At 40.3% G+C, this 23769-nt stretch overlaps 2 protein-coding genes across 3 annotated transcripts in view; both read left to right on the top strand.

Moving 5' to 3' along the window:
• Nucleotides 1-245: 245 nt before the first annotated feature.
• LOC121629374 lies at nucleotides 246-2516 on the top strand. 2 transcript variants are annotated; one of them, XM_041969102.1, is made up of 2 exons: nucleotides 246-312; nucleotides 418-2516. In XM_041969102.1, exon 2 carries the CDS (start codon nucleotides 890-892, stop codon nucleotides 2096-2098), a length of 1209 nt encoding a protein of 402 aa, XP_041825036.1. In that variant the 5' UTR covers nucleotides 246-312; nucleotides 418-889; the 3' UTR covers nucleotides 2099-2516. The 2 variants fall into 2 exon arrangements, with proteins under 2 accessions (XP_041825036.1, XP_041825037.1); XM_041969103.1 differs by having other exon boundaries at nucleotides 256-312; nucleotides 437-2516.
• A 3269-nt stretch (nucleotides 2517-5785) lies between these two features.
• Nucleotides 5786-23769, top strand: part of pif1 (PIF1 5'-to-3' DNA helicase homolog (S. cerevisiae)) — a 39752-nt gene continuing 21768 nt past the window's right edge. The window contains 5 exon segments of the mRNA XM_041968948.1: nucleotides 5786-6645; nucleotides 10503-10590; nucleotides 10593-10628; nucleotides 14389-14514; nucleotides 20816-20969. Coding sequence (XP_041824882.1) covers nucleotides 6106-6645; nucleotides 10503-10590; nucleotides 10593-10628; nucleotides 14389-14514; nucleotides 20816-20969 — 944 coding nt within the window. The 5' untranslated portion in view covers nucleotides 5786-6105.

Raw genomic sequence — 23769 nt, 5'->3', positions numbered from 1 at the left:
GCTCAAGAGTATTGGTTGTTGAGTTACAAGACAAGTCAGGAGTAAGTTTACCTGTTTAAGTCTGGAGTGAAATTAGACATTGTCTTATAGACCAAATGTACCGTAATACTTGTGTTAATTATATTCACTGACCAATAAATTGAATTTTAAAAGAAAATGGGAATTAAACAGGATTTTTTCATTGCAGAGTGGGACAGTGACATGTCATCTTTACTGCTACTCCTTCATATCCTACCACCTCAGCATACCAGAAAGAAAACACAGAAAATCAGCGCAGCTCAGGCCATGGACCATCTGATTGTATTTCACAAGGTATGTACCAGTTCATGGCTTTCTGCTTTTGTGTTTTGTTAGTGAAATGTGTAATGGAGATGCAAAACTGTACAATGGTAAACTGATATGTAACTTTCCACACAGTCCTGTAGAAGCTTGGAAGAGTACCTACAGAAGGATAAACATTGCCAGCCGTACCTTCTTGCCTCTGGAACTTGCAAGCAAGCAGTCAGCGCTTACTACATTGTGATGGACAAGAAACTCATTCCCTGCCAGGGAACTACATCATTGGCAGCCTTTGATGAGCTCTTTAAAGTGCACTTCACATTCAGTGTAAGCTATGACAACTCTCTGAACAACATGTACACATTCCTGCAAACAGCAGTCTATGGGATTGATGTTGACAGTACGAAAGCAAGTCCCAGAGTAAAGGAGTTGAGAGCCAAGTTCATGAATGCAAGCTAAGAGCTGCGTCTCTAAAACAATGTATACATGCTACACCTGTAGGTTATTGCACTGTGCACATAGTGCATTTTTTGAACTTTTGTTTTCATTGTTCAGATGTTTGTGAAGAGAAACCAAAGCTAAAAGAGAAAGCTAAAAACCATCTTGAAAAATGTACAGGTGTCACATTTGTAGATCATTGCATGATGCACCCAGTGCATTAATTCAACATTTAAAGTTTTTTCATGGGTTATATCCTGGCAAAAATTTTGTTGTTTTTTGTGCTCAAGAAGGGTGTTCATTGGAGTTTAAAAGTTATGCAGGTTTTAGAAAGCATTTAAATAGTTGTCATAGTACAGGGAACATGGCCTCAGACAGTGAAGTTGATATCCAACTACCACATCCGTCAGAATTGAATGGACAAAACTCACATGAATACACTTCTGATATGGACTTGGCTCAGCCTTCAACATCTTCTATGTCAAATGATCAGGCAAAAAACATGTGTGCTTCAATTGTAGCAAAATTGCAAGGTGGGGGTGTTGCAAACAGTGTTGTGTTGTCAGTAGTTGAAAGCATGGAGGAGTATGTCAATGAAGTTCATTCCAATCTTAAAGAACAAGTACTGAGTGCAGTACCAGCTGATAATCCCAGCAGAAGTTCAGTGGAAGAAATATTTAATAATACTTTTAATCCATTCAGTGAGTTGAACACAAACACAAAATGGACTAAATATTTTAGTGAAAAATGGGGTGTTGTTGAACCAGCTGAGATTCATTTAGGAGTAAGATATGATTTGAGAAGAAACAAAGTATCTGGAATATATGAGCAGGTACCAGTAAATGACACTTTCATTTATATACCACTCTTAAAAACTTTAGAGTTTATTTTCAAGAATGAAACTATATACTGCCACTTTAATAAACATGATGCTCTAAGTGACTTGTATCAAGATTTTTGTGATGGAAAATACTATAAAAATCATCCGTTATATTCGAAATCAAAAGATGCATTGCAGATCCAAGTATATTACGATGATTTTGAAACGTCAAACCCACTAGGATCCAAACGAAGCATCCATAAACTTGGTTGTGTATATTTTTCCCTCCGCAATTTACCACCATGGGCAAACTCATCTCTGATGAATATCCATCTCGTTTCTTTGTTCCATTCCCAAGATGCAAAAAAATATGGTATAGACAAAATACTTGATCCTTTTGTAAATGATGTAAAGTTATTAGAGCATACTGGAATGAAAGTGTCATTTTCTGAACAACCTCTCTATGGTACTATTGCACAAGTAACAGGTGACAATTTAGGTTTGAACTCTATCCTGGGTTTTGTGGAATCCTTCAGTGCTAAATACTACTGCAGAACATGACTTATTGATGGTGCATCGGCTCAGTCAGTCTTCAGCGAAAATGATCCACGAATTACATTGCGTACAAAAATAATCAGTGAGGAACATTATAATTACCTTGTTGATAATCCAAGGGAAAATTCTTGTTTTGGGATTAAGCGCAATAGTATATTTAATTCATTGTCATACTTCAGTGTTTCAGATAACCATGTCTTTGACATAATGCATGACATCTTAGAAGGTGTAGCACAGTGTGAAATACGATTATTATTTGAATATTTAAACAAAAACCTTATTTCTCATGAAAACATACTCCAGCGTGTATATGCATTCAATTATGGCTTCATGGATAAAAAGAATCATCCAGCACAAGTAAACCTGTACTGTACAGGCAGTGGTATTGGGCTCAATGCCATCCAAACTTTATGCCTCATTCGAAACATCCTGTTGCAAATATTTTATAAGCATTTTGATTCATTTACTCATTTAAGCATTCTTATTCATTTATTCATTTACATTTTATCCTTAGATTTTAGTAACATGCATTAGGCTCTGCTTTTAATTAATAGAACTACATTATATAGTGGTGCTGAGGTGAAAACAGCTTAATTATTACTATTCCTTCACAGCTCACAGATAATGCATTCACAAACAGGACACAAACTCATATAGGGTTACTGAGTTCAATACTGAGAAAAGAGCTAAGAACTAGCGGCCTTGACAATGTTCTGGATGGCCAGTAGGGAGTAATCGTAAATATTGTTGCATCTCTTTGCTTATCTATTCACTCCTAGCAGAACGGAATGCACAGTAACTCAGAGAAATTAGTAAGAAGGTAACCTTTGTGAGAAACTGTGAGAAACTGTGAGAAAAGGTAGAAAAGGGGAGTCAGCGCAAAGAAGCAGACAGATAACAGGGCAGAGCATAGTATCTTTTTCCTTTCAGCTCTGATGCACCTCAGACGGAGGACCTGGAGGAATCAAATTCCCGGAAGAAGGAAGGACCACCTTGCAAAATACACATTCACATGAAAGCGCACCACATGCACGCACATAGCCACAATGCTTTGTATCAGTATAAATGAGGAGGATAATTTAGTTAGGCGGGTCTTTTGGCTTAACCGAAGGGTCCCGACACTTTGTGTATTAGTTGACTAGAAGCTAAGCTAACAGGCCTCCTTCTCGAGAAGATATGTATTGTTTTCTTATTACTGGCTTAACAAAGAATTGTCAATTCTACTCAAACTCTGGTGTTTTTGCCTTCTTTTAAAAATGTGGATTTTTGAACACTCTTCCTTCTGATTTACAGGTGGTTAATAAATCTTTAAAGCCAACAAAGAATATTTTAAAACTTCAATCCCTTTAATATTTGGTGATGTTGTTCCAGAAGATGACAAAAATTGGCATTTATTGTCACTTCTACTGCATATAATCAACATAGTAATTTCCCCATGTGTTACAGAAGGAATGACGGTATTTTTAAAACATCTTATTGAAGAGCATCATAAATTATTTACAGAACTATATCCTGAAAACAGTTTGATCCCAAAACATCACTTTATGATCCATTACCCTGGGTGCATTCGCAAAATTGGTCCTATAGTACATTTTTGGAGTATGAGATATGAAGCCAAACATAAATTCTTTAAGTCCAGCTTGAAAAACTTTAAGAATATAACAAAGTCCCTTGCCAAAAAGCACCAGATGGCTGTTGCCTATCATTGGGAATCATTGTCTGCCCGAGGTGTTGAGTGTGGGCCAATCAAATCCAAAAAACTGACTGACGCTGAAAATGGTGTTTTAATTTCTGAGTATTTTAGGATTGATATGTTAAGTGAAGTAAGTTTTACCACTTGGGTTAAACATAAAGGTGTTGAATATCATACTGGCCTTGTAGTTTGCACAGATCTTATTGATGCGATGCCAGTATTTTGTAGAATTGTTCAAATTTTTCTAAAGAATGAAACCTTTTTTTTGGTATCTCAAATGGAGACTGTATTTGTTGAGCATTTCCATGCCTTCCATGTTATTGATACTTATAACATGTCATTTGTCAGACCAGGTCACTTAAGATACTATAAGTCTTTTGATGTCCAAATGTCTTATGGTACAGACTTTTTTTCTTATGTTGTTCCAAATGGCTGTTTTGTGTAGGTCAAATGTTATGCTACCTCATGTTTAGGCTGTATTTTGCAAGAGCATTTAGCATTTTTTTTTAATGCCCTTGTTATGTCATGGTAAAAATTAAAACCAGATTTTGTTTTTGCAGTACCTTTTGACTAATTATTGCACATAGATTCCAACAAGGTCATATGCACAACATAAATACATTTTGTGTGTGTATGCACATATACACACACTTCTAAAAGTGTTGTTTTAACACTTATGGAGTGAATGATTAATACTGTATAATTAACCCCAGTTGGTGAACAATTAACACGGATTTGGTGTTCTTGTTACCTATATTGATGTCAAAGATTAACACTACAAGAGTTTGTTATTAACACTAACTTAGTGTTGTTATTGTGAACACTTTGAAAAGTGTTAATTTAACACTTTTCAGTGGTTCCCATATAAACCCTGGGAAAGTGTTAAATTTTACTCTGAGGGTGTTAAATTTGGCATTTCGAATTTGCTGTGCAGAGAGACACAGCTCCAGAGTTGCAGGTTGGAAACCCCTGATGTCGTGTTTGTAAACCAAAACTTACTGCATTTTCTTTTTATAGCTGTAGGCCTTTTTTTAAAGGAAAGACATTTTGCGCGTAACAATGCGATTAATCGCAGCATGTCATGCGATTAATCATGATTAAAAATTTTAATCGTTGCCCAGCACTAATTTTAATACCAGCCAACATTTTGTGGTTATGATTGTTTAGGTGTATTTCTAATTTCACCTATAAAAAAATTCTGAACACAATATAATCAAATTTAGAAATTTTACAAAGAAAGATCATGATTAAATCCTAAAATATTGACTCAAATTTATTTGGTTTTAAAAAACCTTATAAATAAATTGTAGAAAAATAGTTTGTACAGGGGAAGATTAAACAAAAAATGTAAAAGTAAAAATAAGAACAAAGACTTTTGTTCTGAATAAAAATAAAAATTTTGGTAGCAAGAAAATTTGGGACAGTTGAGTTATTATGACATAGTAATACACTGAAAATCCTAAATTAAAATTGAATGTTCTTTTACTAAATATGTATCCCTTAGATATATAGTAGAAGTTTTCATAAAATAGAATACAAATTTTAAAGAAATTCCGACTCTGAACTTGACCCAATTCGGTAGAATGAACCTGCTATTCCACTTCATTGTATCTCTTATTACAAGGCCTTATGTGTCAATTACTATAAGCCCCTTATGTTTGTTTGTTTTCTTTTCCTTCATGTGTTATTTTATATAGTTCTCTTCATCTAAGTCTATATTTGCATATTGTATTTCAAGTCTGTGATTTCCCAAGGAGACTTTGTACCATTGTTCTTTGTGAAAAAAAAATTCCGAAACTTCATTTCCGACATTAGTTAAAAAAAAATAAAAAGAAAGAAAGAAAAAAAAAAGAAAAGAAAAGAAAAAAAAATCCAACATTCGTGACGTCTTCACTTTCAGGCCCAACGGTTGGTCGTTGAATCAGGTCACGTGGTGTTCCATGTCACTGCTCATTGGCTGCAGTTTTAAATCTCCTCGTCGTGATTGGCCAGAAGTGTCGCTCTCTCATTGGTTCATTTCGCGAAGCCTGAACTTTAAAGCCGTTGCTTTCTGTAGCTGCTGCACCGAGAAAGAAAGCAAAGATCGGGATATTATCACAGGTGAGAGGGGAATTATTCCACCGCGTTCTTGGGTTTAATGTGAGCAACATACAACGATGTTTACGTTGTGACAGCTGCGTCCAATTACGCCGACTGATTTCCGGTCATAGTCAGCTGTGGTCACCGACTTGTTTAATGCTCAGTTTAATTAGAAATAAAGTAAGACCAACGCATTGATGCTCAGCTAATGTGAATTCCTGTTTGGAAGCAAGCTGCTGCGATGTTAGGAGTAGATGGCGATGCGCAGCTGCAGTGCTGCGTGACGGTGGAGCACCTGAACAGCTGCGGGCAGGCCACTCGGAGGCAGGTGGTCCGCAAAGCCTCCGTCATCCTGGGCCGCAACGAGTTCCACGAGATTATCCTCCGAGTGCACGACGGGAAAGTGCCCCAAAGTCATCATTTAAAAGAGTTCAGACTTTTCACCAAGTTCGCCAGAGAAGGGAAGTGCTCAATCAAGCTGCTCCCAGAAAACATCCAGGTGCTCATGTCCAACTGCCCGCCTGACCGTCTCAGGCTTTTCCTGAAAACCCTGAGCATCAAGCATCAGGCCTGGCAGAGCAGCAAACCTCTGAGCGGCCGAGAGAAGCTGAAAGCCGCTCTGCCCCGCAGCTTCGAGCCCATCAGCCCCCTGCAGCAAAAAGACATCCAGAAAGCCAACAAAGCGGCTTCCAACGGGCTGACTGAGCGAACCAACACTAGGTCTGCAGCGGGTCCAGGACAGCAGGCCAAACGGCCCAGAAGTGACACCAGCTTCAGCCCGGTGAGTCATACACCTGAAAATAGATGATGGTCCACAGGGGTCCACAGGGGTCGGAGCAGTACTGGCCGGAAGGCAGCAGCGTCGCTTAGACCAGTTTAAGGGTCCAGATTTCAGGAAATGATTAACAGATTATCAAAACTGTGAGTAAAATAGTCAAATTTATTTATAAAGCTTGTTTCACAGATTCATTCAGTATGTCTGTAAAGGACTAACTGCAGAATCCATCTGCACCAGCTGTATGTGAACACTTCATCTTGTTTATGATGTTGATGTTGTTGATGAAGAAATATATAACTAGCAGCCAAGATTTTTTTTCTAATCCCCAGAAGCTTCTTTAAATCGGTGAATTAGTTTTACTGGCTTGTGTTAAGCTAGTTAATTTTTTTATGTAGCCTGGTTTTAAACTATCATATCATATACATAATTTGTAAATTCTAGTCTTATATTTAAAAGACACCAGAATTCCTTTTATAATTCATGATTATTTTAATCTAATTTTGTTTTATTGTCCTTTACAAAATAGTTTTATTAATATAATCAGTTATTTCAGTAAGTAATTTATTTTCTTCGAAGGGGTGCACAGATACCCCTTTTTTACAGAGTGCAAGTACAAGTGCTTAGATGTGAGTACTTAGTGATACAGAGTACAGATACGAGTACTAATAACTCCTGTTACAGTTCACCGGAGGAGCGTGGACCAGATGCGACAATGTGATTAATTGGGTTATATCATGGGTTGTCCTGCAGCATGTCAGACTGGAAACTGTCAGAACCCTCATAAATAAGGAGTATAACGTGGTTTTTGGTGGATTCTGTTCACTGCTCTGACAAAGCACCGACATCCCCAAAATAAGGTTATTTCGCTGTGATAATACCAAGTTCAGATTGTTAAAATGGCATGAGTAATAATTTTGTGAAATAGAATGAAATACAGGTTAGGTGGAGGAGAAAATTTTAACTAAAAGAAAAAGTTAAATAAAAAAGGAGAATATTAATAATGATGTGATTACCACTTCAGTTTAAGGTAGCTATAATCATGCATAGCAAACACTGATCATCTCCAGGTCCCATTAGATTTTAACCCCAGAGCTGATCCAGTAAACAGTCCAGAGGGTTTACCACATGCTGGGATGAACTGCCACCGAGACCGGATTCAGTGGGTGAAGCAGACGTTTCTAATAGAACTGCATAGGTTGGACCTTCAGGTCCTCAGAGAGCCTGATCAGCTGAACATTGCAGCATGTGCTTCTCCCCTCCAGGCCAGTTAGGTTAGCCTTTAGCTTCCTGTTATCAGTTAGAAGCTGAGTGCATTACATTTCTACTTCCTCCATCTGTTGTGGTGGCTAGCGACGGTGGCTAGCAACAGCTGTTTGGACTCGTCACCTTTGTCTAGTTTTTGGAAGGACATCTTGAGCTCGGAGAGCGCCGCTGATCTGTGGTCAGCTAGGACTGCTTTAATGTCACGTTTGCTAACATGACTCGGACTTTTCACCTGGTTCAGTGGTTTTTAGTGATTTATGTGTTAATGCATAAAAAAAACACCATAATCATATTTTCAGTTCCACAGATGAATCTCTTTGCATCAACGTGTTAAGGTTGACAGCACTAGTTTTTTTCACGTTGGTATCGGTTTTGTACTATCGGAGAACTTTTATGAATACAGAGTATGAATACGTGCATATGGTATCAGACGATACCCGATACAGGTGTCAGTGCATCCTGACTTTGCTGGGCTCGGTGTTGCTATATATAGCATCCCAGTTTTTAGTTTGAAGGTGTTGACTTGGTTCGTAAGGGTTTTGTTACTAAGAGCTTGTCTCTTACATGGATCCGGTGCTTTTTGATCTAGTTTGTAAAAAAATACAGTCAGATCATGATCTGAGAATCTCACTATATTCTACCTGAATTACATCCAGTATTTTGAACGTTGGCTATTATAGTAATGATTAACTTATGATTGATTAACTTCTCAGTAAATCATATGTATTTATTGATAGTTGGATAGAAGCATGAGGAGTAGTTTTTATTTGATCTTTTGATAGGTCTATTAAAATCATGTCTGATGACACTTTATCTGATTTATATGAAGAGATTCTCAAGTGGTCTCTGACTGTTTCATAAGCAGTCGGGTGGTCAGTATATTACTCTGGTGATGAGACTTGCCCATTTGTTTTCTACTTGAAGAATTAATGACGCGGAGCGATCATCATCATCTGTAGTCGTGTCCAAAATTAAACTTTTTGACTCACCGGCCAAGTTGGTCAGTAGATTGAAAAATCCATCGGGCCAAACATATTTTTTTACTGGCCAAATGATTTAATTATTTTACACACACAAACCTCTACTCACATGTTATTTTCTATAATACTGTGTTGTATCCAAACTGAAAGTGGAAGTCACAGCAACATTAAACAAAAGGCAACAAGAGAATGGCTTGTATTTGATAAAATGTTAATGTCTGAATTTATTAACTAAAACCTGATCAGACTTGTCCCTTTCTACCTCTCGTCTGGCCTCCTAACAGTCCTTGTGCTACAGCATTACAGCCTTGGTGGATCATACTCCCTGATTCTTGCTTTTTATTTTATATGTAAAAAATAAACTAGACAAAATTTGATAATAAATTAATTTAAAGCTTATTGATCTGATTCATGAGAATCAGTAATACAGTCGGCGCGTGAGAATCGAACGAAACGGGGCCGTGCAGCAGACAGAAGGCACCACTCTATGCAAACCATCACTTTTCACTGAACTTTCTGGTTGGGCGGTAAGCAGCTGATTTAATCCTCCAGCTCACCGTGCTTTCTTCTTCTGAAAGCTGTCCGGGCTCCTGCTAAAAATCTCCATGTATTTACCGACTTCAGTAGCCTGAGCTAAACGGTAAACAGAACTGAAACAGTGCAGCGTATTCTCGTGTCACAAAAGGATGTTTGCGTCAGTGCACGTCGTTCATACATGCAGACAGCAGAGCAACATGAAGAAGAAAATTCACCAAAAGGAAGACTGAAAAACATGACTAATTGGTACAAACATTTACTCTCCATTTGGCGGATAGCCCTCGAGATTTACTAACCAAATTGAAAGATTTACTCGCATTTGGCGCTGGCGAGTGTTAATTTCGGACCCCTAGTCGTCACATGTTGCTCCTCTGCTGGATAAACTACAGCTTCCATAGAGAGAAACCCTACAATTTACCAGGTTTATTTTTGAAATGCAGTGAGTAGCCATCTAATTTGTAAATGTGTAAGAATGTTCGTTCATCCAAGTTTCACAGCAAGCAATGGTAGAACTATTCCCTTTGCTTGCAGCTCATCGAGGTGTTTCTAAGACTTCTAATATGTAAATACATTAAAGAGAATGAAGTCACTCTTGTTCTTGTTCGCTACCCTCACTTTTTTCTTTACAGCACATTGTGTTCTGCGTCCTGATTGGCTGTAGACCATTGTCAATCTCCTCCGTGCCGTGTCTCCTGTACAGTACAGAATGCTTTCAGCTTGCCAGATTTACATAAATCTTTCACCGCTAGCAGTCTGACTGAAGTTAAACAAGTGAGAAAAGAAAATATTAATGTCTGAGAAAAGTGTATAAAGTATAAATCCAAATAATTCCTTCATGCTAACATACTAATATGTACTGTGTGATAGTCAGATTTATTGTAGAAACAAAAGCTGTCACCAGGGGGCAGAAGACATGTCTCAGATTGTATATAACAGAGTTTGGAGCATATGGTGATTATTGTCTCAGGACCGTATATATCAGATGCATACCCAGAGGTTTTTAAGGATCTTTTATTCTACTTTTCTGTCAGTCTCTTGCTCTTTTAACAAATCAATCTAGATATTTGTTAATGATTTCAGGTAAAGACCAACCCCCAGCAAGAAGCCTATCCTGTCTCTGCCGTCCCAGAAGCATGAAACAAGGAGCAGGCGGCTGTTCTGAGCGCAGTGCGAGTGGAAAGAACGTTTTCTTCACTGGAAGTGCCGGTAAAGACACATAGGCCTGTCACGTTAACAAATTTTGCTGTGTGATAAATTTTCTCATAAATTATCGTGATAAACGATAATATTGCGTAAAGCGAGTAAAGTTGTCATTTTGAGACCATTTTCAACTAATATAATGACAATGCCATAATAATGCAAATACACCCTTTCAAAGATCAATAAACTTTTATTTCTAAAGAACATTTTACACTGGAACTGTAAGAAATTTTAAATAACATAATTAGAACGGACTCTCAGTCTCGTTAACAATGAATGAAAACCAAACACAACCAAAAACAATAAGTATGATAGATAATAAAGTCTCTGTTCTGTAAACAAAACTGCCCTTCAAAAAATATATAAAAATTAGTGCTGGGCAACGATTAAAATAAAATTTTTAATTGCGATTAATCGCATCGTTACGCGCAAAATGTCTCTTTCCTTTAAAAAAAGACCTACAGCTATAAAAGAAAATGCAGTAAGTTTTGGTTTACAAACACGACATCAGGGGTCTCCAACCTGCAACTCTGGAGCTGCAAGTGTCTCTCTGGACCTTCCACAATGCCTCTAAATACGTGGCTAAAATATTTTTTAAATCTATCTTTCTTGTCATTAGGTTGGAAACCATGGACGTTTTTTCCTTTCTTTTACATCATTTTTCACAAATATCTACATTCCTTAGCAGAAAGTCTGTCTATCCTCTTTTTTTTTTTTTATAAAGGTTTTATGCTTTTCTTTATTTTAAAACCTTAAAAATAGAAATAAAAATGTGGTTCTTCAAAAATAACAAACATCCTATGGTGGTTCTTCATTAAAATATATATTAACTGGCCTTTTTGAAAAGTCTGGTAACATTTGCGTCTCTAAAGTAGTTTTATTTAGCTGGCTGAGGGAAAAATGGCTCTTTGGATTGGAAAGGCTGCAGACCCCTGCACTAAACACATAAACAGGTTTAACAGCAGTTTTCTCTTTAAACAGCAACAGTTAAAATATTTCTTCATATATAAAATCACATATTTATGAGAAAGAAGGATGAAATGTTCAGGATTTACTAACTAAAAGGTAAAAAGTCAGCAGGATGGATTTAAAGCTGTGAAGCTGCTTCCTTCTAAACACAGAAGGAACAATATGTGATGAATATCAGCATCAGGTGAACAGACAGAAAGCAGGATGAGAATCTCACAGCTTCTAGATGGTGAGGAGAGAGAAATATTCACAATATGCACAATAACTTCCATCCATGCACCTTCACTGCTTCATTATCCAGGTTTCTGGATATAATTTCTCTAAACTTTGATTTTCAGTCTCCGCTACCGGAAGTTAAGGGTTAACATCTCGTTTCCGGGTGTAACGTCAGGTCTGTAGATGTAACTATAAACATGTGTGGTATCCACAGAAAGTCCAGAATCTCAGCTACCAGCTCAGTAAAACCATTTCTATCACCAACAAACACAGTTAAGACAACAAACAATTTAAAGAGCAGCTACACAAAGTCCAAAAATATGTAAACACAAATGATGTCTCCCCGTGTCCACCCCACGGCATGAACACGAACAAACGACTCCTCTACTGAAAGTTCACATCTCACAGATTCCACAGCTGGAAGTTTCATCTTAATATGACCAAGATTCACCGAACCAGAGGCAGAAGAAGACCCGATTTATGCTGCACGTTTGTAAAAGTCAGAAAGCATGTCTCACCTTTGCTGTCTTGCATAAATTAAAACCGCATTTATTAAAGAAAATAATAATAAAAAAGTTTCCCGTCCAAAAATTACTATGTTGTGTCCATCTGCATGTATTTTACAAAGAGAAACGTTGGTTCTTTTTTTCTTCTTCCTGTTCCAGACAGAAAACATCTCTTTATTTTAATAAACCCGCTCTCTCCCAATCACGTCAGACGCAGCGCTGCAGCAGGGAAGAGAGACATGGACGCCATGTTTCTGTCATCAAAGCCAGCGGCCAGAAAAAAAAAAAAAAATACTGCGCATAGTTGCTGTTTGTGAAGCTGAAATATCTCTCCTCTCCACAGTGTGTCAGACTGATCTATGAGCAGCGACTGAACCACGCGCTGCTGCAACACGCTGCTGCAACGCTGCTGCAACACGCTGCTGCAACACGCTGCTGCAACGCTGCTGCAACGCTGCTGCAACACTGCTGCAACACTGCTGCAACACATTGCTACAACACTGCTGCAACGCTGCTACAACACGCTGCTGCAGTGCTGCTGCAGCGCTGCTGCAACACGCTGCTGCAGTGCTGCTGCAGCGCTGCTGCAACACGCTGCTGCAACTCTGCTACAACACTGCTGCAACACATTGCTACAACACTGCTGCAACGCTGCTACAACACGCTGCTGCAGTGCTGCTGCAACACGCTGCTGCAACACGCTGCTGCAACACGCTGCTGCAACGCTGCGCTTTTCCACATACGCCGAGACACCGGCCCAAAAGTAATGCAGCCCACTGGGAATCCCCCAGAATCTCTTGATTAGCCAGCATTGCTCTTTATGTGTATTCCAGCGTGAGAAATCAGAGGTTTAGCATGAGAAGCCACTCAAATGCACGAGTCTCACAGGCTGAGTTGGCAGACCTGTAAATAAAGGCTGCATACCAGCTCGTACAGGTTAGTGCTTCACCACGGTCTCGTGCTGCAACATACTGCTGTCAAGTGTGACACGAGAGAGATCACTCTGCAAGAAACGAGTGTTCAGTTGAGATGCTCCACACTGAAACCTGCTGTCATACACAGTCACATGGTAAAGTAAGATAGAGAAAAAGGGGGGAAAAAAATGATTGCGGCTGTGTTGTAGGTTGTGTGACCAGAGTGGCAGAAAGATGGCAGCAGGCAGAGGTCTTCCAAAATGGCAAGAATTTATTCACCAAGGTGCATGTTTCAACAAAACTATATACGGAAAAAAGCAAAGAAACATAATGTAACTTAACAGTTAACTTAACCAACATAACTGAAATCTAAAAAACCAAACTTAAAGTAGACATGCACCCTGCATCATCATGGTGCCTCCCTAACACAGACTAAAGGCCAGCCTTATATAAGCTTGAGTTCCATCCACAAAATGGCTTCCCTGGGCTCCTCTCACTTAACAGGTGAGTCTATTCATTCAACATATATTCAGCATACAGTTTAAATGGCTAAATCCCAGTCAACTTAAATAAACCAACACAATTGGTAATAAATGAATCCTGGTACCACCCACAGAACTAGGTAATAGAAAATCAAACATTTCCTGTAACAAAACATAATCTTAAACATAATACTTAAACCCTTCCAGTGACGTCATTAAATCAGGGCAAACCCTTTAAATACAGGAAGTGATTTTTCTTCCTTTTGCTCCTGGAACACATGGTAAGTATGGCGAGAAACATTCAAATTACATATTTAACAAACAAACCAGTGGTCTGAGTCTTGCTTTAACAGATGTTTATGTATGTTAGCTAAACTCAAATAGGAAGCAAAACACAAACAAGCCGGGATCGTTGGTGTCTGCTGACCACTGAGCAATGATGAAGCTAACATTGTTAAAATCAAACAGGTATGGTTGAAATGATGTGAAACAGTGGCAAATGGTGGGAACTCACCCACTTTGTCACAGGCTGGTAAACTCATTGCATTCATTTTTTTCTTACCGTGCAATTAATTGACTTATTTCTTATCGTGCCAGGCCTAAAGACACGTTTGTCCTCAACCTGTCCCTGACAAAGTGATAATTCTGTTATTTTGTTAATCATAGCTGTTGTCCTCAGGTACAGGAAAGTCCTTCCTGCTGAAGAGGATCATTGGTTCCCTCCCTCCGAAGAGCATGTTTGCTACAGCCAGCACAGGAGTGGCAGCATGCCACATCGGAGGAACAACGTTACACAGCTTCGCAGGTCAGTCAAGCGTTTTAAGGAAGACTAACATTTTGTAAAAGCCTTCTGTTTGGGGGGGAAAAATAAGCAGCTTGTGAGAGACATTCGAAGATTATTTTTCTCACAATATCAACAAAGTAGATTACACTAATTACTGGTCAGTTTTCAGGTTTAGCGTGTCCTAAAATTAGAATGTTGGAAAGTTTATTAAAATGTTCAAATAATGGGAAATGAAGATTAGAGTGTCTGCTTTGTGCTTACAATTACTTTCTGGTTTAATCTTTACAGTATATTTTTAAAAATGTGAACGCAAAAAGAAGAAGTCATCGTCCTGCTTAGAAATCGGTTTTGATATTGGATGGAAGATGCTAAAGATTAATGTTTAAGTGTGTTTTTTTTTTTTCCTTTGCTTTAACACTCATTGTGATTTTATATGTAGTTGTTGCAGCACTATTTTCTGTAAAGGATTAATAAAGTATCCACCAGTCCAAGTTCACCATAAATGAATTATTTTAGCTTTAAATACAAGGGAACTCCAGCTGTCTTGGGCCAGTGTCCTGCAGGTTTTAGATGATTTCCTGTTGCAACACATCACTTAAACAGCACTTTTCTAGTCACATGTTGGCCACTCAAAGCACTTTTACATCACATCACCCTCATACATCTCTTCTACTGTTACACACTTTTGTTGAATTGAATGGAGTTTGACTAAACCAACTCAGATTGCAAATTATTTTGACTATTTTGTCAAGTTTTCTAAACTAGGAAATGGATTTTACTGCTGATTCTAGCTCAGAAGAGCTAATGAACAAAGCATGAAGGATAAGATGTGTTTTGGATTTCACTAGGTGAGCAGGTGGAAACGTTGCAGGTGTCCTGGCCTGATGGTGGGTTGACTGGTACTCACAACTTGGATAACAGGGTGTTGAGATTATGTGCTACACACATTTCTAAACCCATATGTCATTCAGTCCATAGATGTCTGATTAGTGGTGTGTGTTCAAAACTTTGGAAGGAGGGTAAGATCATTCCTATGCCCAAAGATACAAAATCAGGTTTTTGGTCCGAATAGTGGACCTATTATTCTGCCTGGCCTCAGTAAATTGTTTATAAGCAAGTGCAAGATTACTTTTACAATTATGATTTCACAACATTATTCCAACATGCTGGCCATTCCACCTGCACTGCAGTGACGGACGGATAGCTGGTTAATATCAACTGATGACTCAGTGTTTGTGGGTACAGTATTGCTCGACTTCAGTGCAGCGTTTGATTTGATTGAAATTTTGATTCCCAAAAGTATTTGTTATGGTTTTAATTCCTCTGCAGTTCACTGGTTTAAGAGCTATCGGTCTGACAGGTCACAGAGTTTTTTCCAATGGTGTATTATCTTTCAGTAAGTCCCTGGACTGTGGAGTCCCTCAAGGAAGCTGTGTGGGGACCTCTGTTATTTCATTCTTTATTAATGATATGCCATATGTACTCAGTAAAACTAAACTGACTATGTTTGCTGATGATACTGTTTATTACCTCTCCCCCACATGTTCAGAGCTTAATCACCTGTTGTGTGAAATTAGAATATTAAATAATTGGATTAAGACAAATAAACATATCCTTAATATATAAAAAACGAGTATGTTTGGTTCTAAGCAGAGGTTATCAGAGAATCCTCAAATTAATTTACATGCGGATGTCAAACAATACAACAGGTAGAAACTTGAAAGTTTCTTAGACTTTGACTTGATTGCACATTGTCATGGTCAGATCACATCAACAAAATTGCTGTCAAAATGGGCAGAGCTATAGCCATTATGTGTAAATATGTACCAATTCACAGTTGCTACGTCAAGTGGTTTGTTCATTGGTTTTGTGTTGTTTGGATTACTGTCCAGTTGTATGGTCTGCTGCATCAGACAGTCTAAGGCTGCAAGACCGGTTCTTGGTTGTTCTCCAAGGTATCATGTTGCAGAAATGCATGAACGCCTCACCTGGCTGAAGGTCAACAACGGACTACCTGCTAACAAACTTACATACTTTCTTAGGATAATTAACACTCAGACTTCTAAATTTCATTATATTATTTATTGCGCAAATACTCGTTCATATTTTACTCAAGAGGTCAATAGCAGAGGGATTACCTTACCCCTATCTAGGACTGACTCTATGAGGAGGACAGTATTCTATAGGTCAGTTGTGTTGTGGAACATAGGGCTGGGTGATTAATTGATTTAATCGATTAATTCAAATTTGCTGTTTATGAAGATTTTAATGAAAATCGAGATAGTTTTTTTTGCCCCCACCAGCACCTTTTGGGTTTCCGTAGATCATAGTGACGTCAGCGCACTCCTGCTGGTTTCCCACAGAACTGCATAAACACATCAAAATGGCAGCTAGAAAAGAAGAGCTTGTTCCCAAGAAAGGCACAGTTTCCTCAATTATTTGGAACTGGTATGGTTTTGCGACCTCAGATTTGGAGCAACAAACGCCACGTTGCAAAATCTGTTTAAGGGCTGCTGCTACCAAAGGTGGGAGCAAAACAAATATATTTCAACACCTAAAACAGAGGCACTCCGCGGAGTGGGAGAAATTGTGCAGTCTACGACGTACTCAAAATAACAACACCCTACAAAACCCCACCAAAAGACAATCCACGGTAGGGGAATCATTTTCACACTGTGTCCCCTATGATAAGACTGGGGCCCGATGGAAAGCGTTCATGGATGCAGTCACATTGTATATCGCCAAAGACACGGTGCCTATTTATACAGTGGAAAAGCTTTATTAACTTGCTACAAACTTTAGACCCCAGGTATGTGCCTAGTAGCAGGAAATATTTTACCAAAGTTGCCTTGCCTCACCTGTACAACGGCACACATGAAAAGATCACAAGAGCTGGATGGTGTGCGTTTTTATTCTGCCATAACAGATCTGTGGTCTAGCCAAACGGATGAATTGGAGTCGCTGTGAGACCACTAAGAGACTCGAGGCAGATGGAACATGATCTAACCTGAACCAAAACAAATGCTGTTATCTTCATTTGGCTCCCTGTACTGGCCTTGGATGGCTGGTTATCAAGTTCTCCTGGAAATGCCCCATCTTCTCGGGCTGTGGACCTTTCCTGGATCAGCTCCCAAGGTCGCCCCACTATCATCTGGTTCAGAGACTGGAGAAAGGAACTGGGAGAAAATTAATAGGCTCACTTACTTATACTTACTATGCACACATGCACATACACTACTACAGACACACCTCCCTATGATTTCACTGCCTTGGTTTGACCCTTCCCCCCTCCCTCCACTCCCGGGCGGCAGGTTGATTGAGGCTGTTAGACCACTCCAAGACTTTCCTATATTAAACTGGTACTCCATTTGTTCAAAACTAGTCTCCTACAGCCAGTGGAGGAAGACACTGATCTCACCAAAACAATTAAAAAGAACATACCTTAATGATAAATACAGCGACCATGTGAAAGATGAACTTTTGGACATGGCCTCACTGATGGACCCCAGGTTCCAGACAACATACATTAATCCAGACAGGGTTGAACACATCAAAAAAAGAGCTCTCACTGAACTGACGTCTCTGCCTGCTGAAAAAAATGCACCCCACAGCTTCCTGGTCCAGCTGTGCAGGTGTGCAGAGAAGAACAGGCTCCACCCATAAGAACATGACTTCGGCTGCCTTCTTCAAAAAAGTGTGCCAGTGCCATCTCTTCAACAAGCAGAGTCAGACCCAGAAACTGATCCACTTAAGTGGTGGAAGCACCATGAACCGAGCTTTCCAAGTCTCAGTAAACTGGCCAAGAAATATCTCTGTGTCCCTGCAACAAGTGTCCCATCAGAGAGGGTTTTCGGTGTGGGAGGGGCATTGCCACATGCCACAGGGCATGTCTGAAGCCAGATGCAGTAGACAGGCTTGTCTTCCTTGCCAAAAATGTGTAGTTTAAATGAAAGACAGCAAGAACGTAATAATGAATGTATGTTTAAAATATAGCTTTAATTAACATTCAGTGATTACTTAAAACAGTGTTTTGTATAAAAGGGGTTGATTTTCTTGAAACACATGTTAAGTGTAATGAAACTTTAATTTTTCTTACTACATTCCCAAAATGGGAAATTGTTTTGGTTATTTATTGTCAAAATACTCTAAAAACAGTTACTATTCTTCCAAGAGGAGGCACTTTTGTTTATTAATTTATATGCTAGAATAAAGTTACACAAGTGAAGTGAGGCCTATTCTTAAATGTATGCTCAAAACTTAAAAAACTAGCTCATTGGGGAATAGCACTAAGTGCAAACATGTGTGTTATATGTTCATTGTTTACAGCGGCAGCGCCTGCCATCTCATTTTACAAGTTTGTTTCACAGCTTGTTTAGTTGCACTTTAAATTCAAGTAAACTTCTAGGTTGACTGCAATAAAAACATTTTTGAAAAAGAATCATTTTTGCCATTTGTAATTTTTTTTTAACAGGAAGGGGTAAAAATCAATTAAAATTGGATTTGTTTTTTTTTTTAGCTTCAACATGAGGTCAAAGAAATTTATAGAAAGCCTGCTTTTAAAAAGAGACTAAAAATATATTTACTAACACCTCCAACAATCTTGCTGATACTGAGTGAGGTTTTGTCATGTGATACATGAGTAAAGCCAGGTGAGGCGGGGGACATTGGACCGAGTGGGCTGTGTTCCGTGCCTCTGTTGTTGAGGCAGCCAGCTGGAGCTGTGGCCATAAGGTCGTTGGTGCCTGTCATGGTGGAAACCCCCAAACTCGTTGGTGGACACCAGCGGTAAGGAATGCCGTCAAGCTGAAGGAGTCCTATTGTACCCTTTTGGCCTGTGGAACTCTGCAGGGAGCTAATGGGCATTGGTAGGCTAAGCAGGACGTGGCTTCAGCAGTCGCAAAGGCAAAAACTCGGGCACGGGAGGAGTTTGTTGTATAGTGGGGGTGGGGGGCTGCTGACTCGGCTCGGGACATTGTGGAGGTGAAGGGAGTACTTCGAAGACCTCCTCAGTCCCACCAACACCTCTTCCGACGAGGCAGCAGAGTCTGGGGACCCTGGTGTTTGTTGGTGTGGAGAGGAGGGTCCATCGGATAGTCGAACCTCGGATTGAGGAGGAGCAGTGTGGTTTTTGTCCCGGTTGTGGAACAGTGGACCAGCTCTACACCTTCTTCAGGATCTTGGAGGGGGCATGGGAGTTCTCTCAACTAGTTTACCTCTTCTTTGTAGACTTGGAGAAGGCATTCGACCGTGTCACCTGGGGACTCCTGTGGGGGGTACTCTGGCAGTATGGAGTGCCGGCCCCCGTTGTACGAGCTGTCTGGTCTCTGTACGACTGGTGCCAGAGAGAGGTCCTCGTTGCAAATCAGATTAGCTTCCAGTGCGGGTTGGACTCCACCAAAGCTGCCCTTTGTCACCGATTCTGTTCATAACCTTTATGGACAGAATTTCTAGGTGCAGCCGAGGTGTTGAGGGGATCCGGTTCGGTGGTCTCAGGATTGGGTCTCTGCTCTTTGCGGATGATGTGGTTCTGTTGGCTTCGTCGGGCCGTGATCTTCAGCTCTCACTGGAGCAATTTGCAGCAGAGTGTGAAGCAGCTGGGATGAGAATCAGCACCTCCAAATCTGAGACCATGGTCCTCAGCTGGATAAGGGTGGAGTGCTCTCTCCGGGTCTGCAATAGGGTCCTGCCCCAAGTGAAGGAGTTCACGTATCTCGGAGTCTTGTTCACAAGTGAGGGAAGGATGGAGCGGGAGATCAACAGGCGGATCGGTGCGGCGTCTGCAGTGATGTGGACTTTGCATCAGTCTGTCGTGGTGAAGAAGGAGCTGAGCCAAAAGGCAAAGCTCTCGATTTACCGGTCGATCTACGTTCCTACCCTCACCTATGGTCACGAGCTGTGGGTAGTGACCGAAAGAACAAGATCACCAATACAAGCGGCCGAAATGTCTTTTCTCCGCAGGGTGGCCGGGCTCTCCCTCAGAGATAGGGTGAGAAGCTCGGTGATCCGGGAGGGGCTCGGAGTAGAGCCACTGCTCCTCCACATCGAGAGGAGCCAGATGAGGTGGCTCGGGCATCTGGTTAGGTTGCCTCCTGGACGCCTCCCTGGCGAGGTGTTCCAGGCACGTCCCACCGGAAAGAGGCCCCGAGGAAGACCTAGGACCCGGATGAGCTGGTGAATGTGTCTGGAGAGAGGGAAGTCTGTGTTTCCCTGCTTTGGCAGCTGCCCTGCAACCCGACTCCGGATAAGCGGAAGAAGATGGATGGATGTCAGTCTTAACTGTTACATTAGCTGAAATGACTTGTGCTTAATGTCTGTTTTCCAGGTATTGGATCTGGTTCTGCTCCGTTGGAGCAGTGCATTGAGTTGGCACAGCGTCCTAGCGTGCTGCAGCACTGGACCAGCTGTCGACACCTTATCATCGATGAAGTTTCCATGGTGGACGCCCAGTTCTTTGACAAACTGGAGTCAGTAGCCAGGTAAGAAGAATGACTTAAAGATGGACGCCATGGGCACATTCAGCATATATCTCAATCTTAAAAAAAAAAAAAAAAAAAAAAAAAAAATCTTGATTATTTTCTTGTATACAGTCAGTGAAGTTTTGTGGATTGTTTTAGATTTTTATTTTGGTTCTTTCACACAACTCTTATTACATTGTTCCTTTCAGTATACAACCATTTCACAGTGACTAGGTACAGGGGAGTTTGTGTAGTATTTACTATATGAAAAGGAGACTAAAAGTAATATTAAAATGCTGTAGACAGTAAGATTGTTGTAATCATACATCCTTCTTACAAAAGTTGGGTAAAGCAAAGATGGTAACCTCTTGGTAAAATATTCAACTAAGAATATTCTTGCTTTTTAACCAACCAGCTTTTTCATGAGAGTGTAAATGTTCATGTATATGCGGAGGATTCCCCAAGAGAACTCATAGGTATGGAGGTGTCCATGTAGTGATGATCAGCTTGATCATTACCAGGTTTTCACTCAGCTTTCATAAAGCCACTTTTCTTTTTTTGTGGTATGTTTGAGTTTGTGCTGCTGGTTGCAGCAGCTGTTACCCGTTTCCTTTCTCTTCTACAGGGTGTGCAGAATTATTAGGCAAGTTGTATTTTTGAGGATTAATTTTATTATAGAACAACTACGTTTGCAATGAACACAAAAGACTCATAAATATCAAAGCTGAATATTTTTGGAAGTTGGAGTGGGGCTTTTTTAGTTTTAGTATCTTAGGAGGATATCTGTGTGTGCAGGTGACTATTACTGTGCATAATTATTAGGCAACTTAACAAAAACCAAATATATACCCATTTCACTTATTTATTTTCACCAGGGAAACCAATATAACAACTCAAAATTTACAAATATACATTTCTGGCATTCAAAAACAAAACAAAAACAAATCAGTGACCAATATAACCACCTTTCTTTGCGAGGACACTCAAAAGCCTGCCATCCATAGATTCTGTCAGTGTCTTGATCTGTTCACGATCAACATTGCGTGCAGCAGCAACCACAGCCTCCCAGACCCTGTTCAGAGAGGTGTACTGTTTTCCCTCCCTGTAGATCTCACATTTGATGAGGGACCACAGGTTCTCTATGGGGTTAAGATCAGGTAAACAAGGAGGCCATGTCATTATTTTTTCTTCTTTTAGACCTTTCCTGGCCAGCCACGCAGTGGAGTACTTGGATGTGTGTGATGGAGCATCGTCCTGCATGAAAGTCATGTTTTTCTTGAACGATGCTGACTTCTTCCTGTACCACTGCTTGAAGAAGGTGTCTTCCAGAAACTGGCAGTAGGACTGGGAGTTGAGCTTGACTCCATCCTCAACCCGAAAAGGTCCCACAAGCTCATCTTTGATGATACCAGCCCATACCAGTACCCCACCTCCACCTTGCTGGCGTCTGAGTCGGAGTGGAGCTCTCTGCCCTGTACTGATCCAGCCACGGGCCCATCCATCTGGCCCATCAAGACTCACTCTCATTTCATCAGTCCATAAAACCTTAGAAAAATCAGTCTTATGATATTTCTTGGCCCAGTCTTGACGTTTTATCTTGTGGGTCTTGTTCAGTGGTGGTCGTTTTTCAGCCTTCCTTACCTTGGCCATGTCCCTGAGTGTTGCACACCTTGTGCTTCTTGGCACTCCAGTGATGTTGCAGCTCTGAAATATGGCAAAACTGGTGGCCAATGGCATCTTGGCAGCTTCACGCTTGATTTTCCTCAGTTCATGGGCAGTTATTTTGCGCCTTGTTTTTTCAACACGCTTCTTGCGACCCTGTTGACTATTTTGAATGAAACGCTTGATTGTTCGATGATCACGCCTCAAAAGCTTGGCAATTTTAAGAGTGCTGCATCCCTCTGCAAGACATCTCACTATTTTTGACTTTTCAGAGTCCTTCAAATCTCTCTTCTGCCCCATTTTGCCAAAGGAATGGAAGTTGCCTAATAATTATGCACACCTGATATAGGGTGTTGATGTCATTAGGCCACACCCCTTCTCATTACAGAGATGCACATCACCTGATATGCTTAACTGGTAGTAGGCTTTCAAGCCTGTACCGGTTGGAGTAGAACAACATGCATAAAGAGGATGATGTGGTCAAAATACTCATTTGCCTAATAATTCTGCACACACTGTAGTGTATTAACTTATTTATATCTCACTGCTGTAGATATTTTGTATACTAGCCTTATATACATATTTGTCCACAAATGTGCTGTTTTTGTTTGGATTTGCTGTTTCTTTCAACTAAAACATCCAATATAACAATGTGTGTGGGGTCCCTGCCTGCATGGTTTCCAGTAGGAAGATCTGGTCGCTCTGCGCAGCGCTGTAGCGTTCCCCAGGGACAGACACAAAGTCCCCGCGAGGTGCTACCGAAGACTCGCCGTGGGCGCTGCGCTGGGTCAAAAGTTCAGGAAAGGAATAGGCGATTCAGACTGAATCATCATGGAAACATAAGATCTCTTCCCCACAAGATGGATGAGCTGGTAATGCTCATCCATCTTGTGGCCATTTGTGGCAGCATGGCTCAGTGGGTAGAGCGGTCGCCCTGCAGCCCAGGGGTTGCCGGTGCGATCCCCAGCCGGAGAGCTCATATTGAGGTGTCTGAGCAAGACACCAAACACCTAATTGCTCCTGATAGTTGAGCACCTTGCATGGCAGCTTCCGCCATCAGTGTGTGAATGTGTGTGTGAACTCATAATGGATACACAATGTAAAGTGCTTTGGGGGCCTTGATAAATAGCGCTATATAAATCTAATCCACTATTATTAT

The sequence above is a fragment of the Melanotaenia boesemani genome, chromosome 18 (assembly GCF_017639745.1).
Source record: "Melanotaenia boesemani isolate fMelBoe1 chromosome 18, fMelBoe1.pri, whole genome shotgun sequence".
NCBI lineage: Eukaryota > Metazoa > Chordata > Actinopteri > Atheriniformes > Melanotaeniidae > Melanotaenia > Melanotaenia boesemani.
This window is presented reverse-complemented; position numbering and strand designations above follow the sequence as displayed.

Excerpts from the sequence above, each read along its gene's own strand:
- LOC121629374 (XM_041969102.1), top strand. The coding sequence starts at position 890 with ATGTACAGGTGTCACATTTGTAGATCATTGCATGATGCACCCAGTGCA.